This window comes from Phlebotomus argentipes, unplaced genomic scaffold (genome assembly GCF_947086385.1).
Source record: "Phlebotomus argentipes unplaced genomic scaffold, Phlebotomus argentipes genome assembly scaffold_18, whole genome shotgun sequence".
Classification (NCBI taxonomy): domain Eukaryota; kingdom Metazoa; phylum Arthropoda; class Insecta; order Diptera; family Psychodidae; genus Phlebotomus; species Phlebotomus argentipes.
In genome coordinates, this window is record NW_026776177.1 from 9,682,183 (window position 1) to 9,709,254 (window position 27,072).

The following is a 27,072-nucleotide window of genomic DNA, read 5'->3' on the forward strand; positions in this document are numbered from 1 at the left end:
TTGACGGTAGCAAAATGTTTTTAATAAAATCATTTTAAAATGTTTATTGGCACAGCAGATCACAAAAAGAATCACTCCACTTATAAAGATATGCAACAATATTCTCATGTACAAAGTTTCTGGGAAAGACGATTGATTTCCATCTCATTTATGAATAAAATCTTTATCACAAGAGACATCCTTCCCCTCACGTCGCCCTCTCGTCATGCATTCTTATCAATTTGTACATAAAATATTCTGTGTTTCTCTTTCTCTTTCCACTCGAACTGTGACTCTTACGACTCAATGTGTTTTTTTTATGTGTGTGTGTTTTTTTTTTGATGTGAAAATCCATTAAAATATAGTTCTTGTTTTAATTTTATAAGATAAACTCTACGCTTTGTAACTCGACGCATCTTCATGTCGTCTCATGAGCGAATTATAATATAAAGAAATTAATCTGTTTTTGTGCGCTTCGCGATTGGCGCGATCTCTGCGGGTCTCTTTCTCTCCACACAATTGGTTGGAAATCATGTCATGTAACGCATAATTTCTCTCAGTGCATACAGCAATTCCGCCTGATTGCGAGCCTCCAAGATCATCAAATTCACATGAACCTAGAGCGAAGGAGATAAGAGAGAAGGCGTAAGGAAATGCGTCCACAGACTCTACCATCGAAGACAGACCTTTTCGCTGTGCTGCAGCTCGCGCAGAATACTATCGTAGTCCTTCTTCGTGATGCGCTCCGGGAAGCAGCACGCCGTCTTGATGAACATCTTGAGCGACTTCTCCAGCAGCTGGTTCACCTCGCCGTAGTCGTAGTCGTCGTGGCGGATGCCGTAGATGCACTGGATGTAGTTCCAGATGGCGCGCCGGAACTTGCTCGTGTCCACATTGCTGCGCCCCGCCAGCGTGAAATACGTGAGATTGTACGCGGCCCTGAATTTGGCATCCAGCAAGTAGCCGACGTCATTGTAGAGTCTGCAAGGAAGCGCGCGGCATTATTCCCCGACCCTCAACTCCATCCGGCAGCCAAGCGGCCCAAAAGTGAGCGATTTATGGGAATTTAAGTCAAGATCACCCAAGTTTTGACCCCAGAAGCAAGATCGCCTTCAACGGAACTTTGCGAATTACACCGTCTTTTCTTGGTGCTTCGAGGGAAAAACATCCCATAACAGACAATTCGGCAATGGTTTTTAAGTAAAAACTGGAAATTGAGTCCAGAAATCTCTGGGTGAAGATTTTGGCTCTGCGATTGAATTGAATTGCTTGTAAAATTCGCTCACGAAGGCCCGAAACTCACCTATTCACGAGAGAGTATCCGTGGTCGTCCCAGGAGTAGTCCTGGACACGGAACGTGGTGGGCATGTCGGCTCCGCGCTTGGCGAAGTCCACATACGTGAAGGCCGCGTCCTCCACATACTGGCACATTTTCGGTGGCAATTCCGCCGTGAGCCGCGCCGCGCCGGCCGCCAGCTCCGCCGCCTGCATCTCCACAGTCTTGAAGCGCGTGCTGAGCTCCGCCTCCGAGCACTTGATGTTCCTGCTGGACAGATCCCGCATGCGCGCCATGAGATCATCCACGCTCTTCACCTCCTCGGTGGGCGATCGGCTGCCCGGCGTGCCGACGCCGCTCTGGCGCCGGCTCTGACTAGACTGGCTGAGCTCCTGCGTGAGCCCGCACGAGAACACAAAGGACGAGAGGGAGTGGAAGTGCGCCAGGATCACGATGGCGTGCACCACTTCGGCCAGTGTCCAGCAGAAGCGGCCCTTCGTCAGCGCCTCGATGTGATCCGTGGTCAACAGCCACGGCCGGTGCGCCAAGATCTTGTTCACCGAGTAGATGGCGCGCAGCTTCGCGGGGATGTGCTCCAGGCCCTCCAGCCACTTCCGGTCGCCGCCCTGCTCCAGAAACTCCTGCTCGTACAGCTCTATCAGATATCTGCACTGGTGCCGCGAGGCAGCCTGAAAAACCGCAGAAACGCATGAACGGACAAGATAAGGGGCGTGGCATACAGATGGGCGGGGCTAAAGAGTGTCATGAATGAAGTTTAATCTTACTTCGAAATTCTCAAGTTTGAACACAAAACTGATCCGAATTTCCTCATCATTTCATCTAATTTCGGCACCGATTCAAAAGTACACTAGTTATTCACCTCATGCAATCTGGTTTATTCTGCTCCCCCCAAAACAGCCCCATAGATCAATCACTTGGCGCGAAATTGCAGTGTAAACTGAAGAGAAATTCCTCTTGGACGTGTGGCAGAACAAAGGCGCGAAGGCAAAAATATGATCGTGTCCAAGAGCTGTAAACACGTTAGGCGAGTGTAAACAATTGCAAACTCACCATGATGGCCAAATAGTTGCGATAGTTGTATGGCAGGGGACCATCTGCGTACAGGATGAACTTCTGTGTCTTGAGGAAGTGCTCCAGGTAGCTGGGATGGTAGCCGATGACCTGCGAGACATGGTCCAAGTCTATTTTATCCATAGGATACCTTTGCAGTATATACTAGAAGAAGAAGTGATACGAAGAAGAGTCATGCAGCCGTCGTAGCAATTATCAAATAAACTGTCTCTTTCCCTGCCTTTGTGTGAGTCTCGATGAGAATCGATCTACTGTTTGTTTGCGATAAAATTCGCCAATATCAATATTGTGAGAAGTGTTTATCATTTTCGCAACCTCAAAATTTGAGAAGTCTCATGAGATATCGAAAGCGATTAGTATCAGTGGAAAATTTCGCGCTGCTTTAACTCAATATCAAGGGAGAGATAATTGAAAGAAATTGTGTACCTAACGCTCCTTCTATTTTTTTTCTTCAATTTGTGGACGGAATGTGTACGAACATTGGTCAAATTGTCTCTCTCTTGCTCTGTGTTATTGATATTTTGTAGGCGGAATTTTAACGATCAAGGAAGCGACTCTAGATCATCTTCCATTAGCCAGATTGTCTATTTTCAGTCTCATAAATCTCAAGTCAAATGTCACGAATTTGGCGGGAAAAGATCATTAACATATTCCCATTGGGAGAAAGGAGGGAAAATCTGTCGTTTCACCAGTCTATTTGGAGGAAAATATTGCCCATAAAGTCCACGTGAGTGTTAGCCATTTGTCAGCAACAGCAGCTTAGAATCTTGCAAAGTGCAACAATGTTGACTCTGTTATACAAAGTGAGCGCGCGTCAAAGGATTCTTTCATTGGCAAGCACTCGATGTAATTGCACAAAGTGACTATTCTAGTTCATCATCTGGCAGAAGAGACGCGACAAACTCAATCCCAGCTGAACTGATGAAATCATGCCTTATTTGCGTGTCCAGTGGCTGGGCAAAAAAGCGATCTCTGCGCGCCCCAAACAGAAGCCGTTGATCCAATTTAGCGGGTAAATTGATGCGATAGCATTGCCATAGAGTGGCTCACAGCTGATGATTTGCCACAATTAATCAAGTGTCATCTGCTCCCCGTTTCGACACCCAGAGGTTATTTTAACAAATCTCACATGGCCGCATGTGCATGTCAATTGAAAGTGCTGGCGCGCTGTGAGCAGTCTGTGTGCAACAAGTGATGAGAAAGTCATTATATAGACGAAAAACCCCATGCGGAAGAAAGTTGTAAATTATTTTGGGCCTTTTTACTATCTCACCGACATTTATTGATGCCCAAACATCCTCAATGTGTAAATTAAGGTTTTTTCTGTTCTCTCTCTCTCTCTCTGCCACTTTGGCTCTCTGAAACACACCCGAAGTTATGAGATTTCATTTTAAATTCAAAATATGTAACGTTGTGTTAAGAATATTTGGTGCAAATGTGCACATCAAATCATTGAGCAAATAACAATTTCCCGTATTTGCACGTGCGTCAGTTGTTGATTGCAAATGCCATCATTTTGAGCTTAGAACAAATAGAAAACACGTGTTGTTTTGATCATGACTAGAAAGGCGCACTTTTGCCAAATTATGCACTTTTCCTTCTCCAAGTCCCGTCAATATTCTACGTGCTGTTCAACGCTTGGCTTATCACCAAACATATCAGAGGTGTAGCTAAAAAATGAAGCTCTAAGTTTGCTGTATTTGGATTCCTAAGACAGCTTCAATATGTAAAATCAAGCAAATAAGCTCGGAAGGAAGTGAAGTGGGTTAAATTCTGCCCCAGGAGAACAATTACCTACAATCACTCCGCCACTGGCAGTTGGACATCATCCGAAACGGTGTAAAAAGTGATCTATCGCGAGTGTTTTTTCGGTGTAAACAAGAGGAGAAGTACATAAATTCCCGCCAAACAGTCGTATACACTCAGAACAACCTGACACACAAGAAGGCACACGAGAGAGATCATATCAATTTAATCAAGGTGAAGTTGGATATTTTCGGCTAATTTACATCGCACGCACTCAAAAGTGGCACACAGTATCTCCCTATGTGGCTTTTTTTCCTCTCTCTCTCTCTCGCGCCGCTCAGTCAATAAAGAAGGGCTCCAGCATTATTTATAATTATTCCTCAGACCACGAATTAAATAACAATTCCAACAAGAGTGTCGAATGAAGGACGGAAGTTCTCTCAGCTGTATTTTTTCGCTCTCTTCTCGCTTGTGTAGGAAAAAAAAAGCGTAGACCTTGGCATACGCTATAAATTTAATTCTTAATCTATTCCTAAATCAACAAAAATATACACAAATAGCGAGAATATCGTCGCTATTGTGTGTTGCCTCTTCGGAGTGTCTCAATTGAGTACTTTTTCGCCCATGAAAAGGCAATTTCCATGAGGCCAGAAATGTGTATTATGCTGTGTGAAAACAACTTCAAGCACTTGTTTGGGCTTTTTGATTGACGACGCACGTCAATAAAATATGCAGAATATCAATTATATTTTCATTCACCATTCAGATTACTCTAGATCTCTCCTCAAGTGTTTACAGCGTTCTGGAGAGGAGGCAAAAAGAAATCACGCCGCCACGATCATCACGTCTTTTGGCGCCACAAACGCACGTCTTCGCACTTTTAATAGAGCATTTTTAACCAGCGCGCGCTCGTCCACAAGAATTGACCACAAATTGTAGGTCATTTTCATTATTTTGAAAGCCCATGCCTCGAGTGGGGTAAAAAAGTGACACACAAAGAGACGAGACACGTGGAGGAAATTAAAAAATGGGCACCGAGAGAAAAAAAAAAGATTCTGAAGTGCTGAAAATAAAGGCATCAAGTGGAAAAAATGTTATGCCAGTGAGACAGATGAAATTCAAGGTGAAGCCTTGACGGGGACTTATGAAAAGAAGTGAAAAAACACAGTGTATTGTATCAATGTTTACCCAAAGAATTCCTCTCTGCACATTTTTCCATAACTATACAATATTGAATGGGTCAACATGGCATCGAATGTATACTAATTAATGCCGAGACTTTGTTCTGCACACAATCGTCATGCACGCCAATTCAGCGCTGAAAACAGCTGACAATCATACTCTCTATGCTAAGCTTTGTCATTATGCTGACTTCGCTATCGCGAGATCTCTTCTTTGAGCCCTAAATCGTCAAAATCGCATGGGAAATACGGAAGTGATGATAAGAAGAAGGTTTAAACACAAGATGGCGCGTGCTAGGCGAATGCTGGCGCCACTAGCGGATGCCTAAGGAACTTCAAGTGTTCTAGAAACGTGATTACAGCGTAGAAAGTGAGACTTCACGCAAAAGAGTTAAAAAGGGACATTATTAAAGCACAAAATATAATAATTGTAGTATTTATAGTCTCAAACAAACACACATAAAATTTAATGATAGCGTCTTTCGACTTCTTTGTAGCAAAAAAAAGAAGCACGCGGAGTGCGAGAAGAAAAGGCATAAAATTGAAACTGCTCGAGGCAATATTGAATTATCTGGCTTTTCTCTGTTGAACGCACACATTTATTCATGCACATATTGTTGGGACTGAATGTGAATTAATATTAATTCCAATGGCAAATAAAACAATCAATGCAGTCAAAGATCGCTCTTGAACCTTCAGTGCAATCATCATAATTTCTCCTCTTCCTGAAAAAAAGCCCAGCTGCTGCACTTTTCACCATATCTTCTTCTCTGCCATGACGCTTCGCGCGCCTCTATCGTGCACTTCCTCGTGAAAGAGAGGCCAAAGCACTCTTGAGAAGTTGTACAATTTATTGAGAGCAATTTTTTAATTGCTTGCAGACACAACTCAATTGGCCAGAAGAGAGTGAAAATCGACAAATTAGCTTTTAGTGCTTTTGATGAAAAATAAATTCATTTAGCCAACTTTATTAATTCAATTGAACCCACCCAATTGAGCTCTATTCTCACTCTCGCGAGCCCATTGTTCAATTTTGGGATGGCAATTGCATGGCAACTTTGCCTGATAAAGCACAGCCGGAGGCCTAAAAATAGTCTCTCTTCATGCCCGAATATTGCTCGTGTGACACATATTCTGGGCATGGCCTCTCATGAGTCTATATCTCTCCTCCCGAGACAATCCATTTGTGGCAATCATGGACAAGAACATAAATAAAATTGCTTATCGCGGAGCTGATGGGGCTAGAAAAAAACACACTCTTCTGTATATTGTTTCTATAGATAGACACCAATTGACCGCAAGTGTGTTTATTTACAGTGAATTAATACAAGACATGTGGTTTGGATTGAACGAGAGAGAAAAAAAAGAGCGTACAAATCACCTCGATAGTTATGAGTAATTGCATTCATGGCACTTCTTCGGAAAGACTGGCGATTTCTCAGAATTTTCACATTCACAATATATATTCTTTTTTCTCTTTATTGCCACACCGCATTTCTGTCGCGCTTCTTCAACACTCGCGCGCACACCCAACAATAATTGATGATTGACGGGAATCCACTCAGTATTTGCCATGGTAGACTTGAGTCAGACTCAAGTATTATGTATTTTGTGAACTCTTTTTCCTTCTCATTCGCTCTATCTCATCTATTTGCTTATCAACACAAACACACAGTCTTTCTTCACCTCTCCATACAAATTGCCCCACAAACTCTGGCTGGATTTATAACTGTCTCAAGTCCTCAGTATTACTTTTCTCAGAGAGTGTACGAAAATCGCCATTCACCCGTAATTGAGATGTTTACCAATATTTCAGCCCCATTTATCCATTCCTCGCAATCTCAAGTGTGCTGTCTTATTTGTCTTAAACTCCACTCAGTGCACTCATTAGACTTTCAAATGCCCTCACGAGAGAAATTCACAAAACTTCCACACAGACACTTTATTTCCCCCCAAAAAACATGACACATAAAAATACGCACGAATATCAGAAGCCAATTATTTAAATTCATACCCTTTCACTCCTGCAACTTTCGTGTTTATTGGATTTCGAGTGAGCAGAAAAACAGTATTATTGCGAGAAAACATGAGATTTTTCTCCACTTCAGCCTCAATTTTATTCACACACACACACACACACATGCACACTTTAAGCGATTGATAATTCTTGCCCTGGGATTTCACATCACAAAACTCTTCGCTGCGATCGATCAGGAAAATCAATGAAGTCATATGAATAAATGGAGTTGGGAGGAATGCAAATCATAGGTTTCATAATGTTGCTTCGAACGCTTACATGAATACAATATTTAAATATTCAATGGTTTTGAGAATCATCTGAGAATATTTCTTTCAAAGCGCGCAAAGGAATCTAAAATCCAGAGCCAACATTTTTCAAAATGTCCTTTAATTGCATTCTGAGATATTTTGCTTCAAAAAACCATTTTTTGAACCTTTCTAAAAAGTCACAGCAATAAAATTACTTAATGGAACCGTAAAATAGAAGCAAAATTCGCGCTTAAAGAGTTCATTTGCTAAAGAGCACTATTTTGTAACAATTTCTGTCACATTTTGTGACTTGTCTCCTAAAATCCCACTTAAACCATAAGCCGAGCAGAGCTTTCTCTTATCCACTTCTTATTTCTCTGCATCACATTAAGGTGTATTAACCTTATTTTTTGCTGATCATTGTTTGTGCATTCTTCCCTCCTAAATCAATTATGCTAAGCAGATTAATCAGTTTATGGCAGCATGATTAATTCGACGTGAGAATATGTCAAAGGCAATGCGAAAAAACATCCGCTGGGATGATTTGAAGATTTTAACGACATGTGATGTAAGAAATTGAAGAAATTGCGTAAAAGAATAAATTTTAATGAAATGCCTTTATTTATAGAAGCAGGAAAACATATGTTGTGCGTTAGTGAGAGTCCTCGCATCTCTCGAGCGAATAATAATATGATTTTCCATGGGACAGTATCGCAATGTGTGCGGTTAAATCTTTATGGGCAATTGATTCACAGCGAAATTCGTAATCATTTCACGCGATGACGTAAATTGAGTGAAAGATTTTTCACTCTCCACCCCAGACAACAGACTCTTGTGATAGCTTTTATCATGCACTCACGCTGTTTGCCAGCTTTATCAAAGAACAACAACAGCGAGAGAAATGCGAGAGGTATAATGAAAATTGTGTTTACTCCTTGGGATTGTTTTGAACATTACGCATCAAGAGCAGTTGCAAGGAATTCATGCAGAACGTGTAAATTAGAATCACTCCATAACTTAAAGAGATTAGTGATTATTTCCTTCAGTAAAATTACTTAATTATGCCATCTTGGCCGCAAAGGAAGTAACAAATTACCGAGACAAGTAATCTCTTTCTGAGCAGGGGGAACACAACAAATGCCATCATCTTGCGAAAACAGCCTTTCTGAAAATGCCTTTGCACATGTTGAGGTGGATTTTTTCCTCACCATGAGTTGATATGATAAAAATAGTCTTGTTGGGTTGAAAGAGCGCGCATTTAGTCAATGGTATTCAACATGTTTGTGGCTCTTTGTCGTAATTAAATGCTCCACAAATATTCACGAGAGAGGTCAAAAAACACCAGCGAAAATATCAACAAGTTTCACGTAAATTTCTTCATTTTTTATACACACAAATAAATATAAATTGTGCCTCCACATCGTCATGTTTACCTTTTCCTCTCTCTAACGACTATGCGCTCTTAAATCCTGCGACATAAATTTCCTCGCTCTGTCTCACTTCAGCCAGTGTGAAGTTTCAATGGAATTCTGAGGCAGAAATCTCCCATATAAAATCAGCAAATATAAGATAAACAGCCCAAGAGTGGCACAGAGTCTTTGATACTGGTCGCGAAGCAACATTGAATAACATCGCGTCGGGTTTTCTAAATAAGGGAATCCACATCGAGACGATGAGTATTTGCCAAAAGCTTTTTTCCCTCACTCATTATTTGGCTGTTTGTGGAAAATTTTCAACAAGGACACCCACAAATTGATAAGGAATGCTGTGTTTGCCAAGGGACTGAGAATCAAAGAAACTGCTTCAGATAAAAGAGCGCTGGCAGAATATCTTATAGGGGAAAGTGGAGTAATTTGACATACAGCGTTGCTTTCCCATCCTGTTAAAGACTGATGACTTAAGACACAAAGCAATCAAAGGTCTAAGAGTGCACAAACCTGAGTACTATAAAATGTCTTGTCACGATAGTTTAAAAATTAGAACAATTTGAAAGTGAAATCGCAGATCTTTTCAACTGTTCTTCCAAAATTAATTCGAATTTGAGCCTAAGAATAACATGAAAAATGATGTTTTAATTTGCCATCAAATTTAATATTCATTTTATGAGAAAAAAAACTTCTTGTTGAGCAATCTCACAACAGTAATATGCAAGAGAATCGCCCCGCTCTGCTCTAATGCATTAAAAGTGTAACCGAGCTGCGAGTATAAAGTGGAAAATTTATGGAGATGACTTTGAAACATCAAATAATTTTAGCATATCGCTATGCGAATCAGCTGGAATGACTTCTGCTCATTCACACACACATTCGCACGCGGTGTTTTGTCCAGCAAAAATAGGGAGAGTCTGATGACAGCCACTGTTTGTTGATTGTTGCCAATATATTGATGGACAAACACTGAATTTGCCCATTAAATCCTCCTCCGCTCGGTAATCTGCTCAAGGGAAGAGACACTCCAGCTAAATTTGTACACCGCAGAAGGTCAAGTGATCGCCTCAATAAAGTATCTTTTCACATAACCGAAAGAAGCCCACAACAAATCACTTTGGATACCGTTAAAAAGCATAATTTACTCGTGGGCAATAAATTGAATAAAATATTTCCACAACAACTCGCTTTTTCATCTCATCTGCATGTGATCCTAAATCATCTCCGGCCTTTTTCGTGTGCCTCAACTTCACTTTGCCAGCGCGTTAATTGAAAAGACCAATAAAGACAAATTTATGCAACTCCTCAATACACTTCAATACACAAAAACACCCGGCATGGATTCAGTGACTCGGCGAATTTTCCTTCGCACACGTGTGAAAAATTTCGGCTCGCATATTTGGGTAATTGTACCAAGGAGGCCACTAGGCGAAAAGTGTGTTTATAGTGTTTACCCAGAGGATTAGTCGGCATCAGCGCCGAGAGACATACATTGAAAATGCGAGCAATTGTTTGCGTACCGAGAATTTTCTTCTTTCTCAAAAATGAGAACACACACTCAGACACATACTTTTCAGTGACACGCCAGAGCAAAACAACAATATCACACACCATTTTCTAATGCCACAATTAATTACCTTGTTTACTCACACTTGGTGAGATTGAAAAAAATAAATTCTATAATAATTATATGCATAGGAAAAAAATGGAAATCAAACCCACGCACTTTAGCATACATTTTATGACGATATGAATAGCAAAGACGAGAACGAATGAAATACAACTGCGTTCAGTGATAAGTGTGACATTTGGCAGACACGAGATTTTGAATATTCTTGAGAAAATATCAGAAACTCCGCCTACTTCATTGCCCCGCCCATTCGCGACTTCTCAGCACTCCGTTTGTGGGCATTTTTCGACAACAATCGTCATTTTCCCTACTCTAATTGTTCTTCTGGAAATTCGAGAGCAGCGCAGTACTTTTCTATGCACCACAGGAGAGATGAGTGGCGCGATATATTACAGGGACGACGGACCATTAGCATTTTTTCTCAATTGAGCACAAAGTGCAAGGGAATGAAATACTGCAGAAGATTTCAGCGTCAAGATAGGCATTTATGAAATTTCATCGTGTGTTTCACTGCATTGAATTCACTCGAGTGACTTTGTTGCATATTGGCTTTGCGGTGAGTGAAAAAGGAAAGTGGATAGAAAATAGGTGTACTTCTTGTGCACACCGCTTTTCAGCTATAACATAAAGCGAGAGATTGAAGGAGAAAAAATGCAGATACTCACGTCTTGGCCAATTTGTCCCATATCTGTGTAACACTCCACCATAGAAAACATGTAGAAATCGTCCGTCGAGTGCGAATCTCTTGTAAAATCTCCTTCTTGCCAGCACTTTTCAACCGCAATATTTCTCTCTTTCACTTCTTTGTCACTAAAGAGTTCTTCCAATAAATTCTCAACTTGCGCCTCAATTTCCTCCTTTATAACTTCACTGAAAAGAGAATTAAGAGAGAGAAAAAAATGTGATATATTAAAAAATTGCTGTTTGATAAAAAAAGAGAAGACGCATGACGGCTATTTTTCCTTCTTGAAATCTCTCGAGAAAATGAGGCCAACGACCTATCATCGCAGTACGGCTAAGCATTAATGATAAAAACAATCAGCGGGCGCCCAATAAATTTCACCCACAATTTCCTTAATTTCTCCCTGTCGTTTATCTCTTGACCGACAAAAAGCTCTCCCATGAATGCGCGCAGCTAGAAATCATCGTCATGGCTGTGTAGTAAACACAAAAAGTGACTGAGATATGGAGGCTCAAAAGAGGCAACTATTCACCCTCCTTCATTATATATTTAAACATGTGGCATGAAGATTTTTCTGGGTCTCTCTGTAAACATTGGCAAAGGAGAGCCGAAGAGGCACAAATTGGAATTTTTACACAGCCACTGTGTTTTCGCCTTCGCACGATGATACGAGGCCAATGAACTTTGCATTTATCAGAAACGCGCACGTTCCAACCTTCTCTGTTCGACCAAAGTGCATTATGCTCTACACAATCGACGCCCGGAAAAGAAGCTCCAGCAACAAAGTACACATTTCCACACGGTTTGCAGCACGCCTCAACGCCCGCCAGGAGGAACATATCACGCGGCATTCTGCACGGAGAGACACGGGAAAATGTGCTAATTCCAAAGACAAATACGGAAGCTTCCACTGAAGAATAGCGCCATAGTCTCTGCACACCTTAAAAACACCTTCGACCTCAGCAGTTTACCTTCTTTGTCGAGTCTTCTTTGCATGATTACATAAATTAGTCCAAAAGCCGTGAGTCAACCGTGATTTTATGGCCGGTAAAATCCAAGTTCAGAAGCGCGATGGATAAAATAGAACAAACACGAAAAGGGAAGGCTTAAGATGCCGCAAATCCCTGAAGCGACTCTTCTTCTCCTGCGCCTAAAACACACGCAAGACAACAAAAGAGGTGCGTTGTACTGCTGTGTGTTATCATGCGATGATAGCGCGATAATGCGGTGTGAAAAATAGACAAATCCTCAAGGGGAAAATGTCTCAATGGTCGATTAAGAAAAATCTATAAATCCTCCACACTTAAGCCTTGTTTTTGCATTTGACAACATTTTATCAGCACGCCAGCGAGAGAGGCAAAAGTGTGTACAAATGTTGAGAGAAGCCAGATACACTTGAGAGGCCATATTTGCAAAATTCATTATCTTTTTATGTCACTGAATTGCAAATATCCGTATTAAAAGCTCCCTCGCACGCACACACACAATCGCGCGCCTTCTGCTGACATGAGATTCCTGATAATAAGCACTGAAAATAGCACTCCACAAAGTGCCTCAACATTGTTGCAATATGGACTTCTAAAATTACAATCAACATCCATAGAAAACACTCGGCCAATTGATAAGGGCGGGCGCGAGAGAATTTATACAATATTTCATATGGCGTTGAGTGAGAAAAAGAGCTGCGCGAAAGGACAAATGGTGTGACCTCCTTTTCTCCTCATCTTCGTGCCTCTCATCCAACCAAAATAAATAATATCAGTCATATTTTACACTCTTCGCACCATCGAATTCCATGAAATATACACCATTCAGTGGGTGATGATGTGTTGAGGGCCAGCAATGCGCCATTCGTGGCCAAAAGTCCGTTCTTTCGCACATCTTTATAGGCTATGTGATTAAGGCGATTATTTCAATTAATCTCACACTTCAGGGACAGTTTTGAAGTTCTACAGAATCGGACTGAAAATTTCTAAATTGACTCAGAAGTCTGACTTTCCCATAAATATATACACTTTTTTCTCTCTGTGCTTTTGTAAGTCTTTTACGCCAAAAACAGAGCCTAAAACTTATCTTATCTCACAAATTTGAATAAGAATCTTGAGAACTTCCTTCCTATTCTTGATGTCATAATAAAATATTTTCCTCAAATCGTGTCCAAATAATTGTACAAAACTCTGTCACCCATAATTTAAATTAATTTATGATTCGGTGCCATTTTTATAGTATCACATTGTGCGCAAGACATTACTTTCTACATTTCTGCATTCCAAAAGACTTTTATGATTTTTTTTGTCTAAAAACACCCCCTAAAACGAGGCTCTCCCTTCACATTTCTGCAAAAAAACTTGCTAAACACACCAGAAATCCCTCTCTTCGCATTCCGATCCCGGCTTTTTCTGCACACTGTGCATTCTGGCGAAGGAGAGTTACGTAAGAGCTTCTCGAAGCTGTATTTCTGGGAGCCAAGCAGTCTGTGGATGTGCTGCATTTGCCATGCCGTGTGTCATCCAATTTCTATTTCTAATTATGTGGTGGCTTGAAAAAGAGCAGCTGAATCAACATGGGAGACAAATACCGATTGTTCGCATTGGTCGAATTCTATGAATTTAATTAATTCGAGATGCAACACAACGTGAGCGCTATTTCAGACCATGTGGCAGAATTAACACCCTCTTTTCTTCCGTCCGCCGCGGGCAGAATATCTCTCTTCATCACTTCTTCTTTTTTTCTGCCTTCTCTGCACTCTCTGGCACAAAACAGCTGATTCAATCGACGAGCGCGAGTGTCTATTTGCCAAGTTTCCATTCAAATGAGCAACAAAAGAGACCAACAGTCGAAATTAGCAGTCGAAGTGGATGATAATGAAAAATTTTAGCAAATCAGCGCGCCGTTTTCTGCCCAAGAATCACGACAATATTCACCTGCTTTCAATCCTTATACTGTTCTGGGCCTTCACAACAGGACAAACAACATTCACATTGTGCGTGAATAAGAAGTCACGATGCTTCACTGTCGGTGAGCAACAGGCGAATAAACGCAGTGAAATGCTCCTCAACACCCTAAAGCACAATTACTCATGTTATTTTGCACGGCGCGCAACCGGCAAAACAAGCACAATATCAGCGGTTGCGATAGAGCTTTTATCAGGCGGTGGCTGATGTGCATATAGGAATTGATGGTGTTTTTCTCTACTCGCCCAAATTCACACGACTATCATGGAAAAATAGAATTTTTGCGGCACTTTCCATGACGTCACAATCGACTCGCGAAATTTCGCCCCGCCAAATCGAAAGCCATACCAAAATTCTCTCTCTCACTCTTCAGAATTTGCGAATAGGAAGCACACAGCAATATCTCATCAATTATGAATAGGAGAAACTCGTTGAGACAGTGCAAATTCACACCGCGAGAGGCAATCTTTGGCGACAACATAAAGTGAATTCAGCCAAGTGGACAATACATACATGTCATTTTAATATTATTTATCAATACAATGGTCCCGATTAATAAATTATTCATAATGTCGTCCATCTATTACACATCGCCAAGGACACTGGGTGTTGAAAATAAAATAAATATGTGGATAAAATTACAAAACGCAAGACGTGCCAACAGATAACTTCAATTGTGGCGATTACAATTGTCACACACATTTGCCCACCGCACATCGCGCTTCGCACCGCGCGCAGGAGGGCATCAAAAAGGGACTCAATATCATTTGATCATTGTGAAGAACAGCCACTTCCTTCGGCAATCAATTGAGGAATCATTTAACGAGGCGCTGCGCCAAAAATAGCCAACAAACTCACGGCATTTCGGGGCGGAAAATTGAGCCAATTTCCACACATCACACTCAAGAAAGGGAGAAAAGAGTGAAATTGAGACCGTTTAGCGACAGTGAGTCTCTCACCGGCCGCCCAGTAACAAGACGCGCGCCACTCGAGATATGATAACTCGGCAGCGTGATTTGAGCAGAGAACCGAAGGAAGAAAAAACCGGTAAGGTGTGCAACGAGACACTTTCATTCGAAATGTGCGCAACATTCGTCACTCAAAATCACCGCACAAAACTCCACTCAAGAGAGATTAGCCGGCAAACTCACTTGTTCTCAACTCTCCCGAAGATCCCTTTTCTTCGCAAAAGATTCCTTTCTCTCCCCCTCGAAAATCCACATAAACTACAGAGACAATATAATTCGTAAGAGATCAAGAACAGAAAACTCTGAGATGATTATTTCTCGCCAATCGACTTGCTACTCATTCTCGATTCTCGTCCAAATCGCGAGCATCGCAACTCACCCAGCGCACACAATCCACTCGACTCACATCACTTCACTGCTCGAGCATCACGCCGAGTCTCGCTTCCCCCGAACATGGCAACACACACTGCCTTGCCAACCGGTCGGCACACGGCGGGCGCCTTGTGTGCGTGCAGAGCCGCGGAGGCGGCGGCAGGGGATCGCCGACGGGTGACAATCCGCAGCGGGATCGCTGCTTTCGTGGGAACTTTGCGAAAGTTTCAGAAACATTCCCAAGCGGAGGGAAAGAATGAGAAGACTTTCCCAACAAAATACACCATCAAATTCTCTTCTTTACTCAATTTGAAGGAAATTATGCAAAGAAAGTGCTTCGCGAATTGTGTTGAGTTTTCCCACAATAACACTCCGAAGCACTTTGTGGCCAATGTGGGCAAAATTGAATTTCAAGCCTCACTTTATTGGCTGCGTTGCAGAATTACAATTTCAACGCGAAACACTTCGAGATGCTCAAGATTTTCATTAAATTATACACAATGACATAATGAAGACAATCAACCGAAGAAAATCTAACATTTTGGATTCCTAAAGGTGCAAAACATGAACATGAATTATGCAGAGTTTGCGTGGGGTGAAAATTTCGTGAAATTTTCACCCTCGGCCATTTCGTGACGCTAGCGAAGCCTAAGGTGTGCTTTCGAGTGGGCGGTGGGAGCTTGTCGATCAACAAGAGCGCGAGTGTAAGTGAAACCATAAAGTGGAAGAAAAACACACTCGTAGGCAAATTCTATACAATCGCAAAACAATTTAGCATTCAATAAAGTCCTATTATTATCATAAAACACTATTATTTTAACACCGCACAAATACACACGAGCGGCCCAGAGTGAAATCAGAGTGATTTTCACGATGCTCTCGAGCTTCTGGAAAACAACAAACAACCCAATACACACGATCGAGCGCTGCATTCTCACTTGCCCGCTTGGCAGAATGAAAGAGGGCACGGAGAAAGAACGGGAGAGAAATCGCTGTACATACGAAAATTATGTACATACATCATCTTATCTCTCTGCTCAAGACTCATTTGTGGTACAAAAGCCATTCTCTTGGCGTTGAGTAAACAAATGCAATGCGTTGCAGGCCGCCGAGGAATTTCGACAGAAATGCGCACCACAAAACCTGATGAAGAGGATTATCGCATTTCGCAGCCTTGGAGTGAAATGCGAGGAAAACAGCTAAAGTGTGATAAACTGGAAAAATCGCTCCACTGGAATTTTTTCCGCACTCACTCGACGATGAGCCAAAAAGTCACTGACGCAAAAGAATTAGTCAAAACAGTGATGCATTTATTTAAATTGTCATATCAGAAAACAGTCATGCTAAATGACTGGCGAAAAGTTGTGGCTATTTTAAGTCTGTTTCGGGGCATTTCTTTCACCTCGAGCATAAACTTTTTTCTCTCGCCCCGGTCCGAAAGCAAACGGGTTCAATGTAAACACCCAGATGTTACATAATCATCCGTATTTTGGAGCCTTTTTCACGATCACAAATAAACGAGACAAACTTCACCAAATAAATTTACCCATAAATTTCTGCCACTTTGCCTTCCTATATTTAACTGACCTGAATATTAATTAATGCTTGGATCTGGTTCGGAAGAATTTGCACAACAGAAAAAAAGATGAATCGACTGGAAGTAATCGCGAATTTGGGTTATCAGTGGACTTTTTTGCCATCACATGAGTTCAAGTGTGTTTTATGGTGGAGTTTTTTGAATGGGAAATGCTTAGCAAGGGTTTTGCTTAACCCTCTCATGGCGATTGCCTCGAAAAATGACTCATAAAAAGATTAGTTCAAAGGAAAAATATTGATGTATTTTGAATTCTTGAAGACTCTTCAAATTTCTTAAAATGGCTCAAACAAGATCCATAAAAATCTTGAGATTTCGCTTTATTTCTCAAAATATCAATTAAAACGAAAACTTTAGAATGACTTCTTGAGCAGAAAAATGTCTTTGTTCAAGACTGAACTTCTTGATTCCATATTACACAAAGGGTTAAGCCTCCTGGCGATGAGATCACGCAGAGTGTCCGTGAAGAACAGCTATAGCAATCGAGCGCGGTCGCATTCCGTCATTTTCCATTGTGGACGATAACATATAAAATCAAGTGGAAAACGAGATAATTCTTTATCACTTTACACACAAATTAAAGACATAAAGTCAAGTATCTTACAGTGATTAGGCGAGCAAATCAATTGAATTCTCTTTTGTTGGTCTACTTCTTGTGTAACCAATGCGAGCTCAGGACAGAGAGAAAAAAATGTCAGTCGATACACAATTATACAGAGATAAATTGCATTCCCCATTGTTATCTGCACAAGTTCAATTTGTAGGTGATTGTGATAAAAAGCCCGAGGAAGAGAGACAAAGAGGCCAAGTGAAATTTATTATTGGTGCTGTGGAATATTAAAATTAATACTACTTATTGACACTCGCGCGATGACAAATCACATTGTCTCTCGCATCCAGACTGCTCTTCCTTCTGTACAAACACATCTCGCGCCTTTCCAATTAGTGTGCGCCTCAATTTGGTAAAATGTTTCGGAATTCTTTGCCCACGAGAGAGCAAAAAAATAGCAGCCTATTCACCAAATCATGTCCTCCCCTCTGCAGATCTCTTCCCAGCCAGTGTTTATCTTGACAAATGTTGAGTAATTGCAGCCCTGTTATTGCTTAATTGTACAATAAATATTAATATAGCGACACATATGTAAATTATTTTTCAAGTCTTTCGTGTCCGCTTTCGATACCAGCAGCCAAACAAAACGACCTCGTCGTCATCATCCATGGAAATTTAATGTGTTTTTTTTCTCCTCTTCCACCAAAAGAGATAAGACTTGCCCAAAAATATTTGAATTCACAGACTGATTATTATTATTTACTCTAGCATTTTTTTTCTTCATTCTCTCTTTTGCACTTCCAAGTCATCATCTCACGAACAAATCACAAAACTTCATCCAAGTGTTTTGACCATTCCGAATACCCAAGATGATTTGTTAAAAATAACAATTTCCCATTGGATTAACCAATATTTGGCACAATTCCATCTCTAACAATACAAATTACTCTCTCAGTGCATTAAGAGAGGCTGAAAACATTTCGAAAGTCGATAAATTTCAATCCTTTTCACACGACGAAATGTTAATTTTTCACGAGTCTAATCGAATATCATGAGTTGCAATCAGGGAAAGGCGGGGCTAATTTGCACACTTGACAAAATCCGCAATTTCTTATCATCTCAAGAAACATTGGCAGTCGAAGAGGCGTAAATTTCTTCGCCAATATGATAAAAATTCCTCAAATACAATTATTTACCCTGAAATTTGCACGATTTTGCTGTTTAAATATCGTAAATTAGTAAAATGGTGAGTAAAAAGACCTCTTGGAATAGTTTCCAATCGAACTGTGTCAAAATTCAACTGCTGTTGAAGACAACAGAATTTTCTCAACATCGTCTTACTGTAAAATAACCAATATCTAACCAACTTCTAACCGTGGAGTTAATTATCATAAATATAAGAACAAAGGGAGGTAACATTTTCTACCAAGAGGCTTCCGAAAATGCATTTAATGTGATTTCTTGTGATAAGAATCCCTGCATTTCCCTACACATCTTCAGATCTCCTTTCTCTTCATTTTCTCTTAGCACAATGGCAAATTGTGAGTGAGAAAAACTGCACAAAATCCCACTATAAAATCCTCGAGATTAACAGATGCGAAGATGACACATTTGTGGATGATTTTTCGGCGCTCAAGCTGTAAAAGATGATGCAATAAAGCCACAAATTGTCATCATCCCAATGTGAAAAGTCCCAAAGAAGGAATGTGTATTGTTTATATCTCGAGTGGCATTTGATATTCTCCCAAGAAGTCACATCGAAATGAGTTACACATTTAAGGAATTGCTCGGGCTGAAGGACTTTCGCACTGATCTCTCGCATCCCATTGAGATCCAAACACTTCAGAGAGAAGCAATCAATTTGTCACTCCACAAGCAGATGTTTCTCGAGCGAAGAACAAGCGCGCGATCGACATTGCCGCACCCAGAGAAGCATCTCAAGCATCTTCCCACTTGGAATTGCTGCAATTGCTCTCAAATGTGCACCGCACTTGTGATATTGTGGGCTTCGCGCGAGAGATATTTATGTATCAAAATACGTGACATGGCATTTCAAATTGCACAACCGAAAGAAAAAGAAAGAACTTTTGAGCACCAAACGCTCCAAAAGATACGTCCAACGGTTCTCATTTTTGCCATCGCATCAGGAAAAGAAGGCACACTTTTGTCCCCCAAAATCGATGGTGTTATTTTTTTCGTTCGTATAAGGAGGAGGAGAAGAAAAAAAAACATAACATCACGATAAAATCATGATTATGCATGAGAAATTATGCAGAAATCGACGTGATCGCGCGCGATCATTGCCAAGAATTTGGAGGATCGTCCGCGAGATTCACCAATTGGGCGATATATTATCGCTACGTCTTTTATTTTAGTCACTCTCTCTCTGGCATCAAATTGCCATCAACCATCGCGCGAGAGCGGAAAAAATAACCCGCAAGAAGCGCGTTGTTTTGTATTAGTCTAGCCTAGCATGTAAATGTAGGTGAACACAAGCAAAAACCAGAGTTTCACCAACACACACACGCCATTATTGTGTGTTTTTAATTCTTTATCTAAATTTATGCCATTAAACACATTTGCTTTTAATTCACCACGAATTATCTCAAGAGACTCAAGAGACAATTATTTATATGATGAATGCAGCGCGACAATTGTGATTATCGTCAAAATATTCATTCACGTCATTCTCGCGCTCGCCAATCACACAATTTGCATGATTTGCACTGAAAACAATGTTTCCAGCGCGTTATTCAACAAAAGAGGGTGTGTTGAAAACACTGCAAACTACTGCAAACACCCGGGAAATAATATAAACCATATTAATTGAAAATGAGAAAACTATATATTCCCAGCGGTTTTTTCTTTCAAATTGCCCGCGCGAATACTGAGCGCGAATCGACATAACCTCGATTGGCCTGTTGCTCAGTTTTGGTGACGTTCGCCGGATAAACACACAATGTGGCATTTGTGAGGGCAGAAAAGCGCCCCAAAACCCCGGAAATAATGGGAAAACTCAAGCAATCTCACCACCAGGGCGCCAAAGCAGGCAATGTGACCCAATTTCTGCGGAAATATGTGTCAATTACCTTTGCAAAGTCCCTGCTTTTCGACCCTTCCTGGCTGCCGGTCGTTTCCTGGGCCATTCTGCTGGCGGAGCTCCTGCTGAACGCGCTGGTGGTGCTGCGAGTGTCCTACACGGAGATCGACTGGCTGGCGTACATGCAGGAGTGCGAGGGATTCCTCAACGGCACGCTGAATTACGCCATGCTTCGCGGTGAGTTTCCCGGAGAGCAGAGTTATAAATAGACCAGAGATGATTCCGGGTTGGCTATTTATAGGTGACACAGGTCCTTTGGTATATCCCGCGGGCTTCCTCTACATCTACAGCCTGCTGTACTTCCTCACCGGCTTCGGGAGGAATATTCGCCTGGCACAGTTCATCTTCATCGGCATCTACTTGCTGCAGATGTTCCTGGTGCTGAGACTCTACTCAAAGTCCCGGAAAGTGCCTCCATACGTCCTCCTCATCACTACCTTCACGTCCTACAGGATCCACTCGATCTACGTCCTGCGCCTGTTCAACGATCCTGTGGCCATTCTCTTCCTCTACACCGCCCTCAATTGCTTCCTGGACGCCAAGTGGACTCTGGGCAGCGTCTTCCTCAGCCTCGGCGTGTCCGTGAAGATGAACGTCCTCTTGTTCGCACCGGCAATCCTCCTTCTCTACATCACAAATCTCGGATATGTGAAAACAGTTGTGCAATTGGCGATTTGCGCTGCGATTCAACTCATCCTCGGAGCGCCATTCCTCCTGACTTATCCAGTCGAGTACATCAAGGGCAGCTTTGACCTGGGACGTGTCTTTGAGCACAAATGGACAGTGAACTATCGCTTCCTGCCCGAAGAGATCTTCGTCAATCGATACTTTCACGTGGCATTGCTTCTGGGCCACATAATCTTCCTGCTCATCATTGCTCGGCCGTCCTTCCGCTTCCTGCAGAACTACTGTCGTCTGCGTCAACTCCAGGCACAGCTTCAGCCACAGATCGACGCCAAGAATGCCGAAGTGGAGGCGCAGAAGCGCGAGAAGCGTCGCAAGAGGAAGAATGTCCAGGAGGAGGAAGAGAAGCTGACGCCGGATCAGGAGAAATTCCTCAACTCCTTCGAGAAGGGGCTGAAGATGAACTCAAGCGCACCACCTGTGGAGGAGAAGGAGGAGGAGAAGTACTCCATCCACTTCGACAAGTGCTCTCAGCTCGCTCTGCTACCAATCTTCCTCTGCAACTTCATCGGCATGGTTTTCTCGCGGAGCCTTCACTACCAGTTCTATATCTGGTACTTCCACACGCTGCCTCACCTAGTCTGGAGCACGGACTTCCGCACGAGCGTCAAGTTCCTGCTGCTGGCGCTCATCGAGCTCACGTGGAACACTTATCCAAGCACGAACTTCTCCAGTCTTCTGCTTCACGTGTGTCACGTGGCGATTCTGGGTGGGATTTGCCGGAAGATGCTTAAGTCTCAATGACCAATAAACTCTCACAGATCAAAGTCCTCCGTCTCTTCCTCCAGCCTCACCGGCTGCACAGTTGCTTTTTTGGCGCGCTTCGTGTCGCGATACTTCTTCCAGAACTTCTCTGGCTGTGCGTATTCCACGAATGACTTGAAATTGTCACACACAGCTTCGCAGAAGCCACTCAAACTGCCCTTCAAGCTCCCATCGAAGGCCTCAACTGTGGCCACGAACTTCGGCAGGATCGCCACCATTTTGTCCAGCACCGGCACAGCTTGCTTAAGGCTTCCAGCATCACTTTCCACCACTCCTTCCTCAGCATTCGCCACAGGCGCCACCAAATTCACCTCCTCTTGTGCCAATTCATCGTCATCCTGAGCACCACTCTTTCCGGCACTCTTCAGCATTGTCCAGGACTTGAATTCGCATATCCTCATGAATACATCTAGCAAATCCTCGAGCGCAGCGATGCTTTCTGGCGTCTTGATCAGCACTTCTTTGTGGATTTTCTCCTGAATGGACGCCACGTTTTTGAGGAACATGAGCAACTGCAGATCAGAGAGATTCTGAAGGAAGAATCTGTACAGCAGAAGTCTGAGGGGACGCTTTGTCTTGCCTTGAAGTGGACACACTTCGTTGTCCAACTCTGCAGAGCTGCAGATCTCGAATTTCTCGTACTGAAAAGCAAGAGTGTGATTTTTGACTTGTTTTCAGACACGATATTCTTGCTAGAATTTCAATTAACTTCAATATTCTGATTCTGTTTTAAAATTGCTGTTTAAATTTACCCAACTACAACAGAAAACGACTCACCATGTAGCCATTGTAGACGTAAATCACTTCCAGTAAGCTCGTCTGCAGCAGAAGTTTGTTTTTCTCCTCCACGTACTTCAGCACCATCTCAGCCGCCGCCCTAGCGATCGGCCTGCAGGGATCCACGATCGTGGCCAGGATGTTGATCAGCAGCCTGCCGCGCATCTTGATGTAGTCCTGCATCACGAGACTCGTGAGCGCCGCCAGTGCTTTGTAGCGCACCGCGCTCACGGACGCTCTCAGCTTCGTCACGACTTCCTGCATAATTGGCTCCGCGAGCGTCGTGTGCCTGGAAGAGGGCGGAATTTAGGAGGATTCAGGGTGTGGGCAGAAGACAACTTACTTCTTGCACATGTCCGTCAGGGAGACGATGATGTTGCAGGCGAGATTCCTGTGCTGCGTACTCCGCAGCAGCTTCCCGAGCTCCGGCAGCACTTCGGCCGCGATGTCGGAATCCCTGATGGCCAGGCGCGTGACGGTGATGACCAAAGTTGAGCACTTGGCGGGATTCGACGCCTGGATCACCCTGCTCTCGCGCAGGAGTTGGTAGAAGAGCTGAAGGATGCGCTGGCGCGGCTTCTGGCTCAAGTCCACGCTCGTCTCTGAGTAGATGTACAGGAAGTTGATCATCTTCCGGTCGATCTCCCAGCCGCCGCTGGTCAGCTGGCGCCTCTCCGTCCAGATGAAGTCCTCCGCGATGGCGTTCAGCGTGATAATCCACTCCCGATCGTGCTCCATCTCGGCCGCCTGGCGCAGCTTCAGGCACACGTTGTACAGCGGCGAGATGAGCGACGTGGGCAGATTTCCCTCCGTCAGACGCTTCTGGATCTCGATGTAGAGATTGTTGAGCGTGGCGCGGCTGAAGTGCGTCATCCAGGCATGAATGATCTCCAGCATGAAATGCTGATTCACCAGATTCTCCGGACAATCGTCCTGCAGTGCATTTATGAACACAGTCACGACCATGTCGGGATTCTTGCTGTGCATCTTCCCGGCCACCAGCGACAGTAACAGCCACGCCTCCGTGGCGTTCTCCGTGCTCGTGTGACTCTCAATGATCGCGAGTGTCTTCTGCGTCACGATGCTGTTGCGAATCCAGGAATCCATGGCGCTGCGCAACACTCCGCGGTGCTCTTGCTGCATCATCGTGCGCAGTGTGATCCAGGGCATCTGCGCGGCACTCGTGGACGAGTCCTCGTGCCGCTCGATGTTGTCGAAGATCACCACTTTCAGGCTCTCCATCGCTGCCTCCACAATCTTCGCGTCGTTGTCGCGCATAAGCCGAAGAATACAGTGTGTCCAGCCCTTGATCATCGACTCCTTCTGTGGAAACGCCTTCATGAGTGCGCTGAGTGTGGTTACAATCTGTCTCCTGACCAGCGAAGAGCTGTCCTCCAGCAATCGTGACATCTCGTCGAAGAACGCCTCATTGTCCAGCAGCTTCTCATTCCACGCCACGAGATTCTCCAGCAATCCCAGTGCATTCTTTCGCACGTGCGCCAAATTGTTACTCAGCAGGTGATAAAGATAATTCGGGAACTCGACAGAGACTTCCTCGAGCTCGTCAATCCCACACATTTCTTCCTCCTCGTCTTTGGGATGCTTGAACAGCATCCTAATGATCTTCCTAATATTCCTATTCCCTCCAGCGAAGATCTTCGTGAGCCCAGAAAGCGCCTTCATCTTCACGTTGTTGTTCACATCGATTGTCTTCATCAAGAGTAGTTTTAATATGCGAATTTCCCGCAGTGTCTTGTCCTCTTCCGCCTGAAACACACTCCAGTTCACCTGGTAATCCATCAGAGCGATTCTGGTGAGGAAATCCGTGCCATTCGCGCGCTGATTTGCATCCTCACTGAAGACAATCGCTTCCAAATATGGAACAATTGAGATGTTGCACTTCTCGAAGATCGCTTTCTCATACTTCAGCGCTATTTCCAGCGTTGCGCTGTACTGCTCAGCGCGGATGTTCTCCTCTGGGTTGGAGAGAGTGGACTTGATGAAGTTCGTGAGCACTTCAGCGGTGTTTGTTGGGAATTGCTCGAGCAGATAAATGAAGAAGCCAGAAATGTTGTCCACGTGCAGAAGATCCTTCTCCAGCGCACTCCTGACACCCGAGGGCGCGTGATTGTGCAGAATGCTGGTCAAGGAGAAGATTTTGGAGAGGTTTTTCGTGATGTCGCCATGGAGAGGACAACAGAGATCTCGAAGAACTTCATAAGCCTTCCTTGTGAGGCTGCAATCGGCTAAAAAGTAAAGAAAACCGATGAGAAAAAGCTCGCAAAACGCTCTCACAATACTCACTTGTGTTCTTATAGCCGTTCTGATAGTAGAACAAGATCATATTCTTCATGGAGATGCAAATGGATGTCCGGCGATCCTCGAATTCCTCCAGAGAGACGTGCTTGAAGAGGAATTGCAGGTCTTCCAGCAGCGTCAGCAGTGATATCTTAAACTCAGTCGCATCGTGTTTGTCCAGACTCCCGGATTCCAAGTGTTTGGGAAAGCTGGCGATGGCATGAACCAGAGTCTCATCGAAAACTTCGCATCTTTTCGCTCCCGGAATGACCAAAGTCAGCACGAAGCAGTCCGCACTGAGGATGGCGAGCTTCCGGGAGGTTTTATCCAACAAATCCACTTCCAGCAGACTCGAGAGGCACTGAATGAAGGTCAGGTAGGAGTTCTTGTGGATCTTCTTCAGCAATTTCTCCCAGGAAACCGTGCATATTTCTCTCTCGCTCCTTTCCCCTTCTGAACGCTCGAAGTGCACGTAATTCCGGTTGTTCCTCATCTCTGAGCACATCTCCAGGAGGAGAGAGACGCAGGCTGGATCATTCTTGACCCTTTTGACGAGCGGCAGGGACAGGAAGTTGGCGGAAGCGTTCTCCTGAGAGAGAATCTCCGTCAGCGTCTCGCCGTCGAGATTCTCATCGAAGAACTGCGACAGTAGCGCCAACTGAAGGTAAACAGGATGCGAATCACTCTCACGCATCGCTTTGGTCTCTTCTTCATACATATTCGCGGAATTTCGCGGTGTTTTTCAGGGGATTGTTCGTTCTGAAGCCACGCCGCGTTGTTTACTTCTTGCACTGACAGCCGCCCAGATCTCTGGCCCTTGAGCAACACTGAGCAACATGGAGTGGTGAGAAAGTGTCAGTCGAGGTGAGATGGTGGGGGGTTGAATAGGCCTCGCGAAGAGCCACTCGAAGAGCTCTCGGCGTGTGCCACCATTTTGTTTCGGGGAAGACGTGAGTGGATTGTGCGTTGAGTGCATTGGAGTTCAATGGAAAAACAGTGGAAATAGCTCGATAATTGAATTACAGTCCCGTGAAATTTGCTCGAGTGATGTGTGAGCGAGTGCCGAGTGTGTGAACCAGAGGGAATTGTGGAGAAATAGGGCCTCTTTAGCGCCATCGAAAAATACCTTCTTCGTGCTCTCTTCTTTTGTGGCTCGTCGCGCGTGAAGGAAGGAGAAAAGAGCACCTGTCTCCAGACGAATTCACTGGCCGGAGAGCGCGCGACATTGGGAGGAAAAGTGCAGCATTTCCACACGAGAGAGTGGTGAGTGTTAAAGGGAAAAATCAATGGCTTTGCGGGCGCCCGCGGAAAAGCCCTTCGCTCACCCCCGGACACTTCCCAGGACTCCACCCCAGACTGTCGCACACCCCAGGTGAAGAGGCCCGGAAAATCCGCACCGGGGCGACTTTTCACCTTGTGCGCCCCGGAAAAATCGAACATATGGAAAAATCCGCCCCCGCGGCGGCCGTTTTACGACTCTTGCACTCGACTTGCAGCCGCAAATGAGCTTTTCTTATCTTGATTTTCCGCCTCCGCCGTGACAAACTAATTAAAGCGCGCCTGAAGAGGGAGAGAGAAGATTAGCCTCAATTCACAATTGCACTCATTGCAATTGTTGCAACACTGAACTTGTGCGTGAAAAAAATTCATTGACCGCTCGGCAAATCCTTGCTGATAATCGCTATCTTTATTGCATTTGAAGAATATCAAGCAATCAACTCTGCAATCA

At 43.6% G+C, this 27,072-nt stretch overlaps 4 protein-coding genes across 13 annotated transcripts in view; 2 read left to right on the forward strand and 2 right to left on the reverse strand.

Moving 5' to 3' along the window:
• On the reverse strand, nt 1-20,915 carry LOC132261334 (sestrin homolog). 5 transcript variants are annotated; one of them, XM_059760124.1, is made up of 7 exons: nt 15,387-15,567; nt 14,206-14,343; nt 11,265-11,469; nt 2,327-2,491; nt 1,283-1,944; nt 666-960; nt 1-596 (listed from the first exon to the last, which is right to left on the reverse strand). In XM_059760124.1, the coding sequence occupies exons 3-7, from the start codon at nt 11,313-11,315 to the stop codon at nt 510-512; spliced, it is 1,260 nt and encodes a 419-aa protein (XP_059616107.1). In that variant the 5' UTR covers nt 11,316-11,469; nt 14,206-14,343; nt 15,387-15,567; the 3' UTR covers nt 1-509. The 5 variants fall into 5 exon arrangements, with proteins under 5 accessions (XP_059616107.1, XP_059616105.1, XP_059616106.1 ...); XM_059760122.1 differs by lacking the exons at nt 14,206-14,343; nt 15,387-15,567 and adding an exon at nt 20,809-20,915; XM_059760123.1 differs by lacking the exons at nt 14,206-14,343; nt 15,387-15,567 and adding an exon at nt 15,583-15,671.
• On the forward strand, nt 20,658-22,329 carry LOC132261333 (lethal(2)neighbour of tid protein). The gene is made up of 2 exons (XM_059760119.1): nt 20,658-20,996; nt 21,061-22,329. Exons 1-2 carry the CDS (start codon nt 20,726-20,728, stop codon nt 22,245-22,247), a joined length of 1,458 nt encoding a protein of 485 aa, XP_059616102.1. The 5' UTR covers nt 20,658-20,725; the 3' UTR covers nt 22,248-22,329.
• LOC132261332 (condensin-2 complex subunit D3-L) lies at nt 22,259-25,933 on the reverse strand. Its single transcript, XM_059760118.1, has 4 exons — nt 25,350-25,933; nt 23,389-25,291; nt 23,046-23,334; nt 22,259-22,909 (listed from the first exon to the last, which is right to left on the reverse strand). The coding sequence occupies exons 1-4, from the start codon at nt 25,846-25,848 to the stop codon at nt 22,259-22,261; spliced, it is 3,342 nt and encodes a 1,113-aa protein (XP_059616101.1). The 5' UTR covers nt 25,849-25,933.
• Nucleotides 25,934-26,054: 121 nt separating this feature from the next.
• LOC132261027 (cAMP-dependent protein kinase type II regulatory subunit) overlaps nt 26,055-27,072 on the forward strand; it is a 31,715-nt gene continuing 30,697 nt past the window's right edge. For all 6 annotated transcript variants that reach the window (XR_009468397.1, XR_009468398.1, XR_009468399.1 and 3 more), the window contains exon 1: nt 26,055-26,606. The gene's annotated coding sequence lies outside the window, so the exon portion shown is untranslated. The remainder of the gene's footprint in view (nt 26,607-27,072) is intronic.